At 38.7% G+C, this 16,605-nt stretch overlaps 1 protein-coding gene across 2 annotated transcripts in view; it reads right to left on the bottom strand.

Annotated features, from left to right (window-relative positions):
- SLC25A26 (solute carrier family 25 member 26) overlaps window positions 1-16,605 on the bottom strand; it is a 138,543-nt gene that overhangs the window by 23,003 nt on the left and 98,935 nt on the right. For both annotated transcript variants that reach the window (XM_057706067.1, XM_057706068.1), the window contains one exon: window positions 5,889-5,933. In XM_057706067.1, the coding sequence (XP_057562050.1) occupies window positions 5,889-5,933 (45 nt within the window). The remainder of the gene's footprint in view (window positions 1-5,888; window positions 5,934-16,605) is intronic.

Genomic DNA, 16,605 nt, shown 5'->3' on the forward strand with positions numbered 1-16,605 from the left:
ATACATGGTAGCCAGGGCTTTTAAGTTTTATGTCATTAAGTTAAAGAATGAACACAATTTGCAGAAATGCCTGAAATAAGCTGATTTGATATAATACAATGACCCCAACTTTTTACCAACTTTTGAACATATGAAACACCAACAACATTATTAAAGACATCGTGCGCTGTGTGCAGAGTTATATGTAAAATGATTAAGAACATCAACTCTAGAGTCAAACTGTCTGGGTTCAAATCCTGGATGTACCCCTCAACACTGAGTATTCCTGAGGCCTTGGGCAAGGCTCTCAGACTCTTCTTCAATTTCCACATCTGCAAGATGAAGACAGGAAGAGCACCCACCTCACAGAATGGCCATGAAGATTAACAGGAGATAATGTATGAAAAGTGGTTATCACAGTGCCGGGCACCCTGTAACTTTGAGAAATGCTAGGTATTATGATTATCAACAATCATAATCATAATAATAAAAACAACGTTAACACAGTAAAAGGCTGCTGGACAGAAAACAGAGGATTTGGTTTAGTAGATGAAAGACACTCTACTCTCCCTGAGACCTGGTTTCCCTGCTTTAGTGGCTTTGACAACAGGGCCTGTCTCCCTGATGCTAAGGAACATGTAACAGACTGCGTAGCACAGTGCCTGGCATATGATATCTGCTCAACATACAATGTGTTTTTTAGAACCATTTGGGCGACAATAAGTGCATACCTAAACTAGCACACAGTAGGCACTCAGTAACAATGTGTAGAATGAATGAATAAAGAATATTTCTGGCAGAGGGCACAACAAACGTACAGGCCCTCAGTTAAGGAGCAGCCTGGCAAGTCCAAACAGAACAGAGGGAGGCCAGCAGGGCTGCCAGCAGGACGTGGACACAGGGAGGCTGGAGTGTAGTGGGCGGGTGCTGTGGGATAAGATTGGTGAGGTAGGAGGGCACCGGATGGGACCCTGTCAACCGCAGTTTAAACTCTGGATCTCACTCTTCTTTCAAAGAGATGTCACTGAAGGCTTTTAGCAAAGAGTGGTATGATGCAATGTATTTCTTCAAAAGATCACTCTGGCTATTGTGAAGAGAAGATATTTTAGAGGAGCAAGAATGGAATCAGGGAGACCACTGGAGAGGCCAATGTAGCAACTCAAGAGGTGAGTTAGAGGCTTGGATCAGAACGATGCACTTGTTGCTGGGCTGGATGATGAGGGGAGAAAGAAAGAACCGTGGAGTCATTCTTAAGTTTCTGCTTTAGCAAGCAACAGACATATGTTCTATTTACTAAGAAGGGGACACCTGGGAAGGAAGAGGTTGGGGAGAAGGGGAATAAAAACCAAGCATTCTGTTCTGAACTGCTTCCCCAAGACATCCTGAGTAAGGATGTCACCTAGGAAGTTGGTCATGTGAGGCTGTAACTGAGAGCAGATGGTCCACGACAGAGCTTTAAACGTGCAAGTTATCCATACACACACGGTATTCAAAGCTAAGGGACAAGATGAAATAAAAAGCTTTGTTTATTTGTTGGGTAAGAGAACCATGTAATCTAATATGTTTATCTTCTTGTTGGGCTGCTAGAAAGTTCCAAACTCAACATAAATCTTAAAGGAAAATGATGTTATTGGAGGTTCTGGATATGATGATCTACACCCCTTTCACTTCCCCTCCTCTTGATGGTGTTCAGTCTTCTTTCATCTAAATCTTTTTTGTAAGCAGATGTACTACTGAAAAAAAAAAAATAAGAAATGAGGTAGTGGAGCGACATGATCTGAGGAGTCGCAGGGCTGGCTCCCACAGTGCCCCGGGTGGTCTTCAATTACAGACACACTACCTTGGAGTTATCTGTGGGTATGTGCTTCTCTGATAGACTAAAAGCTCTTCGAGGGCATCAGCCACATCTTATTCATCTTTAAATTGCTGTGAAACGGAATAGTGTCTAGCTCACAGCAGGAAGGCAATACATGTATACTAACGGCATCTGTCACTTTTCCATAAATGGAAGGGGTTGAGGCCTTATTAGAATGCGCTTAGCCTCGGTTCTAAGATGTTTTAAACTCAATACAGTGCACGGATAACTACCAATTTGCGATACAAACACATGTCAGTTATAGAGGTAAATCTTCAGAGTCTGGATTGGAAGACTTCAAGGGAAGGAAAAAACTAAGCTGGCTTTAAAAGATGCATAGCACTTGATCCGTGAAAGAAGCCAAAGAAAAGCGGCAGTGAGGAGCCTATTCTGGTTGGAAGGAAAGGAGGGAAGGCAGGGAAAGTGAAAGGAAAAAAAGTATAAGGGGAAGAGAGCTGGAAAAACCAGTTAAGGATACGGCATGGACATTCTTGAGTGCCAACAATGTCGTGCTTTAGAGTTTTAGAAAGTTATACATTTCTGGGAACATCAAAGTGATGTTTAAGGAAGGTCACACAAATTCAATGTGTAGAATGGGTGAGTGTTAACTTAGTTCAGGCATAAGTTAGTAAGAATCTGATAAAAAAGGAGGCCATGGGTTCCAAAAAGTAAGAGTCAACACAACTTGGTGAGTGATGGAGAGACAGAGAATCAGATTTAATTTAGGACTTGAGACCAGGGGGTCAGGCGAAGATAGTATGATTAACAGAAATCAGGGAGACGGCAGGAGGAAGTGATTTTAGAAGGTGCTACCGTCGATTTTAGGCAGAATAAGTTTAAGATGACAGTGGTCACCCCCTACCTCCAGATTCCCACTCCTTACAGCAAAATGTGCAGGCAATCTGTCAAAGTTCTTGCTGAGAAAAATTTTTCTAAGCAGTATTTCCACGTAAACATAATAGAGAAAGCCTTCTATGTAATACTGTGTCTCTGTGGTTTCAGAAGCAAATTTAAATGGATAAAAATCATAAACAAAAAAATAAAAGACATGCCCAAAATTGTCTGCTTTTACAAAGCACTGTGATTTCACATTTGGATGTTTAAAAAAAACAAACAAAAAAAACTATTATACGAAAAGATGCTCAACATTATTTAGCCCTGAGAGAACTGAAAATTAAAAGCACAATGATATACAAGTACACAACTATCAGAATGGCTAAACTTTAATCTAATAATAACAAACAATGACAGGGATGCAGAGAAACTGCACCTCTTATACGCTGTTGGAAAATGGGATGGCCACTTTGGAAAACACTGCAACAGTTTCTTCTAAATTAAACTTATATTTTCCCTATGACCCAGCAATCCTACTCCTAGGTACTTACCCAAGAGAAACAAAAACATATATCCACACAAATACTCATATGCAAATATTTATAGTAGCTTCATCCATAACCATCAAAAACTGAAAACAGGTTTCCTAGGTGGTGCAGTGGTTGAGAATCCACCTGCCAATGCAGGGAACATGGGTTCAATCCCTGCTCCACGAAGATCCCACATGCCGCGGAGCAACTAAACCCGTGCACCACAACTATTGAGCCTGAGCTTTAGAGCCCGTGAGCCACAACTATTGAGCCCATGTACTGCAACTACTGAAGCCCATGTGCCTAGAGCCCATGCTCTGCAAAAAGAGAAGCCACGGCAATGAGGAGCCCGCCCACCACAACGAAGAGTAGCCCCCGCTCACCGCAACTAAAAGAAAGCCCGCGCACAGAAAAAAAAAAAAAAAAAAGACCCAACACAGCCAATAGAAGGAAGGAAGGAAGGAAGGAGAGAGAGACAGAGAAAGAGAGAGAGAAAGAGAGAGAGAAAGAGAGAGAGAGAGAGAGAAAGAGAGAAAGAGAAAGAAAGAAAGAGAGAGAGAGAGAGAGAGAGAGAGAGAGAGAGAGAAAGAAAGAAAGAAAGAAAGAAAGAAAGAAAGAAAGAAAGAAAGAAAGAAAAAGAAAGAAAGAAAGAAAGAAAGAAAGAAAGAAAAGAAAAGGAGAAAAAACTGAAAACAACTCAAAGGTACAACTCAAAGATGCATCAACTAGCAGCGGGCTAAACAAATCACAGTACGTGTACACAATGAAATAGTACTCAGCACCAAAAGGAGCAAACTACTGGTACGGGATAAAACAGGAATGAATCTCTTCTTTCATATTAAATGAAAGAAGCCAGGCACAAAATTCTACATAGTGTGTGATTCTGTTTATATGATATTCTGGAAAAGGGTGATGATATTCTCTTCTGTTTAGGGTGATAGTGATATTTGTCAAAACCTGTAAAAACGTACATTTGTAAGGAGGACTTTTCCTGTATGAAGATTATTCCTCAATAAATCCGACTTAAGGGGAAAAAACAACTGTAGCATCTTAATTAGCACTGGCTCAAATAAAAATATTAAAGCTCAACATTGTTATCTATGATTACTCTGAAAAATTCTAGACATTTCTTAACTAGCTAGCATACTGCAAATGTCCTGAACACTGCAAAGAAATAAATCCCATGCTTTTTCCCTCTTTGGGCCTCAAAACATTCCTGTGCAGAGACCAGGCCTAAGTATGTTTGAGAGAGTGCAGAAACCACGTGAATGCTGGTTATTGAGACTCTAATAAAGTGAGTCTTGTTTGCTGGACAGCTGTTGCTTCATTGTTCTTTTGTCACACACAAAAAAAGAGAGCTGTTATGCTTATGGAATGTGACCTTCTCATTAGATAGCTGTTACATCACGCCCAAAACCCTGCCGGAGAAATCCATCTTCACCATGCGCCGCACGGAAAACAGTAAAAACAAAAACAAACAAAACAGCCATGAAAGATCCCAAAACCTGCATTAAAGGAACTGTACTCTGCCTTAAAGTCAGATCACTTATAAGAAGTATTTCTCAATATTTAATAGTGCTGATTTCATTTTTTATGAGTAAGGTTTTGTTTCATTTTATTATCCTTAGTATATAACTTTAACAGAACATTTCCGAGTCCAAATAACTCTTATTCTTCCAAAGACATTTTCATTGAGCACTCCATGACTACTAATGCTGTCCAGTTATGAAAGTACTCCCTTTATTTTTTTGTATCATCAAATGCCTACTAGGTACTTTGCCATTTTATAGTTTATAAACTATTTTCATTTGAATAAGGGCTTTCGAATTCTTTTGATCATTATCCACAGTGAGAAATTCATTTCACACTGCAAGCCGGGACAGAGATGCACGTGTATATGTGCACGCAACACTGAAGTCAGACAAACTAAGACTTGACTTTACCTCATAAGATGCTATTATTTTCCTTTTTACCATTGTTTTTAAAACGCTGGCAAACACCTACACAATTCAAACCATGACCCACAATTTTCAAATCATTGCACCAGGAGATGAAAAACAAAGTCTCTGCATGTTCCAAACAAAAGCTTCCAAATTTTTATTTGTTTGTTTTGAAACACATGAGTGACCTTCCCCAAGGCTAACTCACAGCTCCCCACACTCAGCTCCTCCTCTTCTCACTGAGGGTTCCTAGGCCTGCTGAGCAGGAAAGATGGAAGGGACCATCGGAAACCGGGCCTCCTGCTGTTCCCCTCTCCTGCCCACCATCAGATGTGGGGAGAGGTCTTGGCCTTCTAGGCCTACAAATACTCAGAGCCTTGCTTTCCTTCCTTTGCTTTTATCCTCACCGTTACGTCTTAACCTCCACACACACACCCCCCGAAATGAAATAAAATTTGACTGGGTGAAAAAAGAGTCACAATATAGAGGAAAGTAAAGTTCTCCCTAAACACCTCAGGATTTCAGTTACATCCGCTATGCTTATTTCCCAGTACCACAGACACCTAAACAAGTTTAAAAGACCGAACTGGCACGTAAATCCCACTCACAAGATACTTCCAACTCTTAGTAATTTGGAGTTTTTAAACCACTATTCAATATTATATTCTACTATTCCACACTGAAACTAGTAGGTATTAATTATCATAAGATAATTAGAGAGAAATTTTATATGAAGATTGGAAAACTTACTTTTAAGGACTCCCACAAGGGAAACTGAACCAATGAGAAAGGAATCTGAAAAGAAAAAAATCAAACAAATTAGGCCGGAAAGATCAGTTTGCTTAGCATGACTATATGAACCTACAATTATTATTTAGAAACATTATTCCATTTTAACTTTACGTACATAATAAAGCTACCACTAAACAAATTTGTAAGTACAGAATGCATAGTTTTTAGAAAAAGAGTTAAACGGTAACTGCCTGTAAAATCTACTAACTTTTTGAGCCCAAGGGACATAAAACAATGCTGTGATGCCCTCTTGAAACTGAAGGAGAATCATAATATGAAGAGAGTCTGGCTACTGAAAGAAATGAGAAAATAAATACTTTCCATCACAAGTAATAAAAACTTTAAAGATGTGACATTTTTCTGTTTAAGAGTTTGAGCTGTCTACTCCACAGCAGGCCATGTGTCAGGGGTGAAAAGAAAAACAAGGAGGGGGACAGAGAGTCGGGGAGGGGGAGCCAGGAGGAAGGAGGGAAGGAGAGGAAGAGGGGGTGGAGAAAAAGAGGGAAAGGGAAGGAAAGAAGAAAGAGGAGAGAGGAGAAGGGGAGGAGGGGAGAGGGAGGGCGAGAAGTGAGGAAGGACGGAGGGGGCAAGGCAGGTGGATGGGAAGAGAGGGGAGAGAGGGAGGAGAGGAAGCAGCCAGAGCTGCTTTCAGGAGGAGCCTGAGAAGCAGGACCCGGGGACAGAGCACGGGCGCGGGAAGGAAGGAACATGGTTTCTCAAACCGGAGGAGCGAGGGCTCCAAACAGACAGGAGCAGAGGTAGGCCTGAGAGGCTGATTTAGTCTCAAACTTGGTCAGGGAGATGTGTCCTCTCTAGCAGTGAGGACAACCGGCACACGTAGAGTAAGGACTGACAATTAGCCGCACAGCAATAAGCTACAACTGTTACCAAGCGCTTTTCACATGCCAGGCACTGTGCCAATCAGCACTTCATAGTTTTTATATCACTGAATCCTCACAACAACCCTGCGAGACAGGTACTATTACCATCCCCATTTTGCAGATGAGCAAGTGGAGGTTCAGAGACGCTGTGTAACTTGCCTAAAGGAACACAGGAAGTAAGAAGCCCAGGCAATCTGACTACAGAGCCCTGCCTGACTACTACTCTACCTAAAAAGACATCTAACTGGATTTATCTGCATATAAATTCACCCCCAGTATAATCTATCTGCTTTTAACTTTCTAAAATTCGAAAATAGAACCCCACCTCCACATTTCCTAAAATAAAAATACCTGAATTCCAGGGGACCCACCCACGAGGCCTAGGTAACAGCCACACACTGTCCACTGGGCCTATGGAAGGGAAGATGCGGCTCCTCCAGGCTGCAGCCCCCGTATGGTTGCTCTGTATCCACTTCAGTTGTAACTGAAAAGTACATGTGGACTTTGACCAATAACAATAATGCCAAGTGTGTGTGTGTGGGGGGGGGGGGGGGTTGCGGAGAGCGTGTGTGCTCGAGACCACAGCGTTGAAGGGATTAATGGGTATTCACCTTCCTATGAATTCAGAGCACTAAATTACTTCCAAAATATTTATATTTAATCAGAAATTAAGAGTCTAGCATCTCTTACTCTGCTGGAAGAAATGATGGCCCTGGGCTTGACAGTGGCCACAGAAAGAAAATCTGCCTTCATTCAGGCAGGAAATGGCAGTTGGGGGGGGGGGGAATCAATGCCAATAAACTAGCTGAAGTTGACAAACTAGAATCTCAGAGAAGTTTGTCGTCTTCATAAATAAGCAGCACCCCATCCTATACATCAAAGTTCCATGACGGAAGACAAATTTAGTTGATTTTTGTCACCAAAACATGAAAGCAGCTGACACTGTCTAACCTTACACCAAAGTGCTGTATTTTCAATTAAATTATCAAAACCCAAGACTGACCATAGTTTTCTTTTTTCTTTTTCTTTCTTTTTTTTTTTTTTTTCAGTTGTGCCACAAACTTATGGGATCTTAGTTCCCCAACCAGAGATTGAAGCTGGGCCCCCTATGGTGGAAATGATGAGTCCTAACCCCTGGACCACCACTTTCAAAAATTTATAATATGTAAAAAATACCAAACAGGACTAACAGTTAGTGGGATTATAGATGACTTTTTCTTCTTTGTACTTTCTCCTCCCAAATGTAAATACATCACGTTTTAACAAGAACGTAAACATTTCACATTTCTAAGATGAAAACAGGCCTTGTAACTCATTGTCATGGCCCATGCTGGCCTTCTTCACTTCTTGATCAAAGTAACCCATAAAACTGCATCGTGTGTTATTAGCACTCTTTTGGTACTTGATAAATAATACCAGATTTTAAATCCTGTAGATGGACATTCTGCCCATTTTCCTCTATTAAAAGTTATTCATTAAATTGTTCCTTCAATTTAAGGAACTTTAAAAATCACACATTTGAAATGGCCAAAACTATTCTTTCGGGTATCTATCTTAAGAAGTGGGCCGAAAGTAAATCCCAACTTCACTCTAAAATAAGATTAACTGACAGTCTCAGGTAATTAAATGTCCTGTAAATGCCTGAATAATTAAATGTATTTCTGGCTTCTGGCAGTGAAATATCCCTCATAAGATAAACTCCTGACGTGTGAAAATGTTTCAACATTCAAGTCAAAATCGTACTCAGTGTCTTGTCATTTACAATATGAAGAAATAATGAAAATGTGTTCCACACATGTTACAGTAGTACTGCCAGCAAATATGGCTGCATGGCTAAAATAAATACTTCTCCCAACTTCTACAGAACATGGGCTGGTCTAAAAGCAAGTTCCCTCCCCACGCCTGGTCTGGAGTTTCAAAACAGTGATGTTTCTTCAAAACGTGGAATTTTAAACCCCAAACAGATGTAAGCTGTTATTCTAAAATGTTTTATAGATGAAGGAAATGAATAGCTGCACTCAGAGGTCTTATATTCCAAAACACAACATATCCATTTTATTGCACCAAAAGTTACAAAATGGCTCACTGTTGTGACCTTTTTAATGCCTCCATTTAAGATGTTTTGTTTGAATAAGGTTGTTAAGACCCAGGGTACTAACAAGTGAGCAGCAGTAAACTCAGCTACCAGCAAAAAGGCGGATGTAGAGGGGAAAAAACCTGCTAAAATTCAACATGGATTCCACTAGTAATAAACATAGCAATAATTCTATACCAGAGTGCATGTGAGGATTCCATGTGAAGCAGAGAAAGTGAAAGCTGGGTGGTAAACAGGGAAGAAGTGTGGGGCATTACTAATGAAATAAAGAGGGTACAAAGGTATATTATGAGCACGCTTTACCTATTACCAAGCGTTTGGACCAGAATCACCCTTGAAGTCAATCAGCGCTTATAATCCTGTGATCTTAAAATAAATGCCTATAATCTTATAGTCCTTTAATAAATAATAAGGTGATTTATAATATAACTGTGGGAATATGAAGATATGATTTCTAAGGCGTCATTTAGCTCTAGAATCTATGTCTCAATGGAAAGACCAAATTAGAATACCAATACATTTTTTTAAAAAATAAGACTTGATTGTAAGCTGCCAAGAACACAATGGTTCCTACAAGTGACCCAAAGAGGAGTCTCCTTTTTGCTGCAAGAAAGTGTCCAAATTTCTGTGCTTGATTTCAGGTTTCCATTCTAGTGTTGCAAAGATAACAAAGCCAAATCTCCTGTTAAATACTCTGTACCTTTTTCCATTCAAGCCCAGAGGTAACCAAGGACAAATGAATCTGAAGACCTAAAAACATTTTGCCCCAATGTGACTACCATTCTTAAAAAAAAATTAAAAAAAATTTTTTTTTAATTTTTAAAAAGTGAGACCCATTCAAATGTAGTCTCCTAGCATTTGACATACCAGGAGAGAATTCTAACAATAAATATATATTAATTTTTAAACTTAACAACTATAATTCATTTACATGCACTGTACATAGAGAACAAAATGTATACCTAATAAAAGAAACTAATCTAAAAGTAGAAAAAATTTAAAGTGACTTGGTCTTCAGGTTTATAAACCATACTAAAATTCCAAAAGCATCCTTCCAAAGAAAGCACTAAATGGCCATGAGTATCAAAATCTAAAACAGGGAAGGAGATGAGTATGAGCAATTTGATTCCCAAGTAAGATTAGATCTCAGAGGCAGGACCCTTGAGAGTATTAAAACTTCTACAAAGATGTAAGCAAAACAGTATGGTAGTGGCATCAACACATACATATAGAAAATGCAACAGAATGAAGAGCCCAGAAATAAATCCTTGCATATATGTCTGAATGATCTTTGACAAAAGTGCTATGACCATTCAATGGGCAAAGGACAATTTCTTCAACAGCTAGTGTTAGGAGAATGGATATTCACATGCAAAGGAATCAAGGACGCTTACATTACACCATATACAAAAATTAACTCAAAATGAATCAAAGATTTAAATGTAAGACCCCAAACCATAAAATGCTTAGAAGAAAAGAGGGGAAAACTTTCATGATATTACATTTGGCAATGATATCTTGAATATGACACCAATCCACAGGCAACAAAAGCAAAACTACACAAACATGACTACATTAAAATTTAAAACTTTGCATCAAAGGACAAAATCAACAGATAGAAAAGGCAACTTATGGAATGAGAGAAAATATTTGCAAATCATCAGTCTGATAAAGGGTTAACATTCAGAATACTTAAATAACTTCTACAACTCAACAATAATAAAAAATCCTATTTTTCAAATGGGCAAAGGATTTGAATATACATTTCTCCAAAGAAGATATAGAAATGGCCAACAAGCATATGAAAAGATGCTCAACATTACTAATTATTAAGGAAATGCTAATCAAAAACAAAATGAGATATCACTCATTATAAAACTACTATGAAAGAGAGAGGGAAAGAGGGAAGGAAGGAAAGGAAAGAGGGAGGAAGGGAGGGAAGAAGTATGTGCAAGGATATGGAGAAACTGGAACCCACAAGTTGTACTGCTGGGAACGTAAAATGGTGTAGCCACTTGGAAAACAGTATGGCAGTTCCTCAAAAGATCAAAAATAGAAATACCATACAATTCAGCAATTCTACTTCTGGGTATATACACTAACGAATTGAAAGCAAGGTCTCAGAGAGTGATATGTACATTTATGTTCATAGGAGCATTATTCAGAATAGTCAAAAGGTGGAAGCAACCCAAGTGTCCACTTACAGATGAAAGGATACACAAAATATGGGTTATATATACAACAAAATACTATTCAGTCTTAAAGAGAAGGTAATTCTAATAGATGTAGACTCCACAGAATAGATGAATCTGGAGGACATTATGGCAAGTGAAATAAGCCAGTCAGAAAAAGACAAATATTGAAGGATTCCACTTACATGAGGTATCTAGCGTAGTCAAATTCATAGACACGCAAAGCAGAACAGTGGCTGCTGGGACAGGGGTGGGGGGTGGGGGGGCGGCCCGCTGGGATAAGATGGGAAAGGGGAATTGTTGCTTAATGATTATTAAACAAGTTTAAGAGTTTCAGGTTTGCTAGATGGAAAGTGTTTTGAGGACAACTGCACGACAATGTGAAAACACTTAACACAAATGAATTGTACACTTCAAAATGGTTAAAATTGTATGTGTTATGTGTATTTTATCGCAATTGTTAAATTTAAAAAAAAAATTTTTAAAGCTATTGTTACTAAAAAGGCAAGCCACAGACTAAAAGAAAATATTCACAAAACACATATCTGAAAAAGGACTTTTATTCAGAATAAAGGATTTTCAAAATTCAATCATAAAAAGAAAGGAAAAGCAATAACCCATTTTTTTAAATGCACAACTTGAACAAGCGCGTCACAAAGAAAGTTATGCAAATCACTAATATAAGCACATGAAAGATATTCAGCATCATCAGTCACCAGGGAAGTACCCATCAAAACACGCTGAGAAAACAATCTGGTGTTTCCCCCAGAAGTTAAACATGCAACTTGGCAATTCCAGTCCTAGGTATAGAGCCAAAACCAGGGACTCAAACAGATAGTTGTACACCAATCTTCTCTGCAGCATTACTGACAATAACCAAATAACCCAAGTGTTCATCACCAAATAAACAGACAAGTAAAATGTGGTCTATCCATACAATGGAATACTATTCAGTCATAAAAGGAATGAAGTTCTGATATACATATGCTATAATATGGATGAACCCTGAAAACATGCTAGGTGAAATAAGGCAGACACAAAAGGACAAATATTGTATGATTCCATTTATATGAAATAGCTCGAATAGGCAAACCGAGAGAGACAGATACTAGATTAAAAGTTATGGGGCTCAGGAAAGAGGAGAGGGGGGAGTGATTGCTAAGTACAGAGTTTCTGTTTGCAGTGATGAAAAAGCTGGGCAGTAGACTGTAGTGGTGACCAGCACCACACTGTCAATTACACTGAAGTGTATACTTAAAGTGGTTAAACTGGCCAATTTCATGTGATGTCTATTTTACCACAACTTAAAAACTATTTTTTACAAAGCACACACTTAAGTGCCATTATACAACCACTAAACTGGCTGAAATAAAAAAGATTGACAAAACCAAATAATGGTAAGGATGTGAAGCAACCACAATTCTCATATTTTGCCAATGGGAACTTAAAATGGGACAATCACTTTCAAAAGGGGTTTGCTAAGTTTTTACTTCATCCAGAAATTGCACTCCTACGTATTTATTCAAGAGCAATGACAATGTATGTCCACAGTAAGATCTGTACAGGAATATCAAAGCAGCCTTAATCACAACAGTTAATGTCCATCAACAGAAGAAAAGCTATACAAACTGTGGTAAGTATGAACACACATATTCATAACATTGTACACATACAATACATACTATTGTACATATACAATGGAGTATTAGGAATCAAATGGAAAGAACTACTGATACACACTGTGACACTGATGATTCTCAGACACATTATGCCAAGTGAAAGAAGCCAGACACAAAAAGGATTTATACTGCAAGACTCTATTTATAGAAAGTTCTAGGAAAAGGCAAAACTAACCTGAGTGGGCAGTGTGACTGGGATGGGATATCAGAAAACATCCTAGGGATATGGAAATCCTCAATATCATAACAGGGAGGTGGATTACGTGAGTATACCCACTCTTCAAAAGTGTACATCTATGATGTGTGCATTTCAACACAGACAAGTGTTATCTACAAATGTACTATGAAAAATATGATAGTAATCACAGCGAAGAGTGGGTAAAGAAATAGATGAATAAAAATGACAAAGCTTGGTAACTGTCAAAGCTTGGTGATGGGCACTTTGGGGGTTGTTATACTATTTATTTACCTTGTGTATGATTTAATTTTTTCTAAGTTAAAAAGAAGTGTACAAGTAAAGCACGATTACCTTTTTATTATTAAAATTCATATATAGAGGCCTAGAACTAAAGGTCAAAGCAGGCTTCCTATGTCCAGTTAACCAAAGTTAAGTGATACTAATAGTTTGGGATATAGCTTCTCATTTATCTCAAGATACTTAGGCTTAGCTTTTCCTTTTTTTCCAATTAAATATTAGTATACATACAGCTCTAAAATTTAAATTTTTCCCTAAACAACATCTTAGAGATACTTCCATGTTGATTAATATAGATCTGTCATTTCTGACCATTGCATAGTATTTTATAACATTTAACTAACCCTTGGTAGTTTTTTTTTTTTTAAGATTTTTTTTGATGTAGACGATTTTTAAAGTCTCTATTGAATTTGTTACAACATTGTTTCTGTTTTATGTTTTGGTTTTTTTGGCCACAAGGCATGTAGAATCTTAGCTTCCTGATCAGGGATGGAACCCACATCCCCTGCAGTGAAGGCAAAGTCTTAACCACTGAACCACCAGGGAAGTCCCTAACTATCCCTTGATAGTTGATGTCCAATTTCTTCCCTCATAAAACACTACTTGTTGTTTAATCAATCATTTCTGATATGTAGAAGATTTTAGGTATGTCACACAGACTGTAAATATATAATTTCTGAACGTACCTAATAACAACATGGGAGGGTGAGGCCCAACATTAACCCTTCATCAGCATCATCGTGCTTATAAATGCCCAGCGTGAACATTCAGGAATATCAGAGCACAAAGATATCCTCCCTTATGTATCATTTAATTCAACAAATCAATCAAAATGAAAATCGCATTATCATACTGGCTGTCACATACTTAGCGAATAATTCTAACACATCATCCAACATTAACTGACCCTGAGCAAATGTTCAATACTTGCATTAAGATTTAACTCTGGGGACTTCCCTGGTGACGCACTGGTTAAGAATTCGCCTGCCAATGCAGGGGACATGGGTTCAAGCTCTGGTCTGGGAAGATCCCACATGCCACGGATCAACTAAGCCCATGTGCCACAACAACTGAGCCTACATACTGGACTCCACAAGCCACAACTACTGAAGCCCACACACCTAGAGCCCGTGCTCTGCAACAAGAGAAGCCACCACACTGAGAAGCCCACACACCACAATTAAGAGTAGCCCCCACTCGACAAAACTAGAGAAAGCCCATGTGCAGCAACAAAGACCCAACGCAGCCATAAATAAATAAATGTCAATTATAGTTTAAAAAACAACAGATTTAATCCTGCTTCCAGGGGTCTGTAATTACTTGTACAGTGGAATTATGGTATCAAGAATTACCAATATATGTCTGGCTTATGGAACGTAAATATAAGGTCACAAGTAGACACAAGTTGTGCCCTATCTTAAAAAAACACTATTTTTCTTAGTTGGGATTCTTAAGGAATAAAATTAGAAATACTTTTTAAAGTTTCCCACTTAACTCAGGAAAGTTAAAATCTATCTTTGTATACATGCATTTACACACACACACACACACACACACACACACACACTGATTCCTCCCCATTTACTTTCACGGGCTTCTTTAATGAGCTACGCATCACCCTGCAGTTCTTATGATAATCACTCAACAACTGGGACGACTCTCCTTAGTGAGACCTGAGCTTCTCTTTCTGAGTAAACAAAGCAAAGGAAGCAGTTCATTTTCAGTTCTTCCCAGAGTCTTTTCCAACATGTTAGGCAGTGCTGATTTAACTCTCCTAAGAAAACAGCCAGAGAGTAGTTGAGGGGGGTGCCTGAGACTCAGAATTTCAAAACCAAAATTGCTGTCAAGATGTGAGAACTCTGGCACAGGGTCAGGAACCATGTTCTCAGTTAGCATTTACATGCAACTTTAATCCCTTACAAAATATAATCAGGTTGTTCTTAAGATGTTTTCCTGCAGCCGAGAATGGTTTTAGCAAGTAGAGTTCAGCTCTCCCTCCCACCTACTACTCCCTCCTTTCCTTCCAGCAGCCCATTTAGCTCTTGACTCAGAAAGTGAGGAGAAATGAGTAACCAATCCCTTCATAAGTTCTACAATAAAGCAGATTATTTAACGTATTATATCAGCAATTGTCCTTGTCAATGAAGGCACATGCCTATTTACCCAGGTTTTCCTCATTTGTGAAGCAATTTGGTAATAAAGATGTTCTAACTGATGGCTTCCCAAACTCTAAGAAATAAAAGTAAAATTAGATAAATGCGATTTAAAACACTAGCCTAGAGCTATAAACATCTCACCTAACACTCAAAACATTGGTATAAATACATTCTTTGGGCATTTAGGCAAAATTAGAACTTGAAAAGAATCATGAAAAATAAAAATAAAAACAACTGTATAGTGGTTAGGCTATGCAGGTAGTTCACTTGCTCCCTCCCCCCCTCTCCCCCCCCCACCTACCTTCTTTCCTCTCCCAGCATCATCCTCAGCCTCCCCAAAATAATCCAGTGCTAGTAAAAGAAAATTTGAAAGCAGCCCTATTCACATAAAATGATAACCAGAAGCCTCAGCAGAAGTGGGGCGCTGACCAAGTTATAGTATGGTCAGAAGGAAGAGGGACTGAGGGAGCAGAAGAAAAGAGGACAGTAAGCTTGATAAAGGCAGGAAGGTAGAGGTATCTGCTTACTTCTCATTATCTCCCACTGCCTTCCCTAACAGTGCTCAGTAACTATTACATGAGTGAGTGGAGGAAAGGCAAAGGAATGGAAGAAGAGAAGGCAGGGAATAAGGCTGGTGGCAGGATTAGGGGAGAACCCACATCTTCTGGTTCATAGTCCAATAAATACTCTTTCCACTCATTAACTACTGATTTAAAAGTATTTGTTAGAACAATGTTTTGAGAGCTGAATAATAAGAAAAAAGAAAAGTGAGTATCAATTAAATACAAAAGGGAAAAAATTAAAAAATAGATACCATTCACTATATTTGTTAGTGAAGTCAGTAAGACAGAAATATGCGGGTATACACGCGCGCGCGCACACACGCACGCGCGCACACACACACACACACACACACACACACACACACACACTCCCCCCAGGAACAGAAGCTTTGGAAAGCCACCCTATAAATGCTTCTCCAATTATCTCTTATTCATTTATGATAATTGAAAACAGCATTAAAGTTCAGGTGTTGAAAACTATAAATAATCCACTTTGTACAACTGAAAAGAAGTCACGCTTCCAGAAGAATAATTCCGGGTAGACTTTAAGGCATTAGATAAATGAGCGTAATAAGCTGCCAGAAAACACTGCCCCTGATTTACTGGTTACTTTTTCTTCAAGTTCAGTTACATG

Source organism: Hippopotamus amphibius, chromosome 13 (genome assembly GCF_030028045.1).
Source record: "Hippopotamus amphibius kiboko isolate mHipAmp2 chromosome 13, mHipAmp2.hap2, whole genome shotgun sequence".
NCBI lineage: Eukaryota > Metazoa > Chordata > Mammalia > Artiodactyla > Hippopotamidae > Hippopotamus > Hippopotamus amphibius.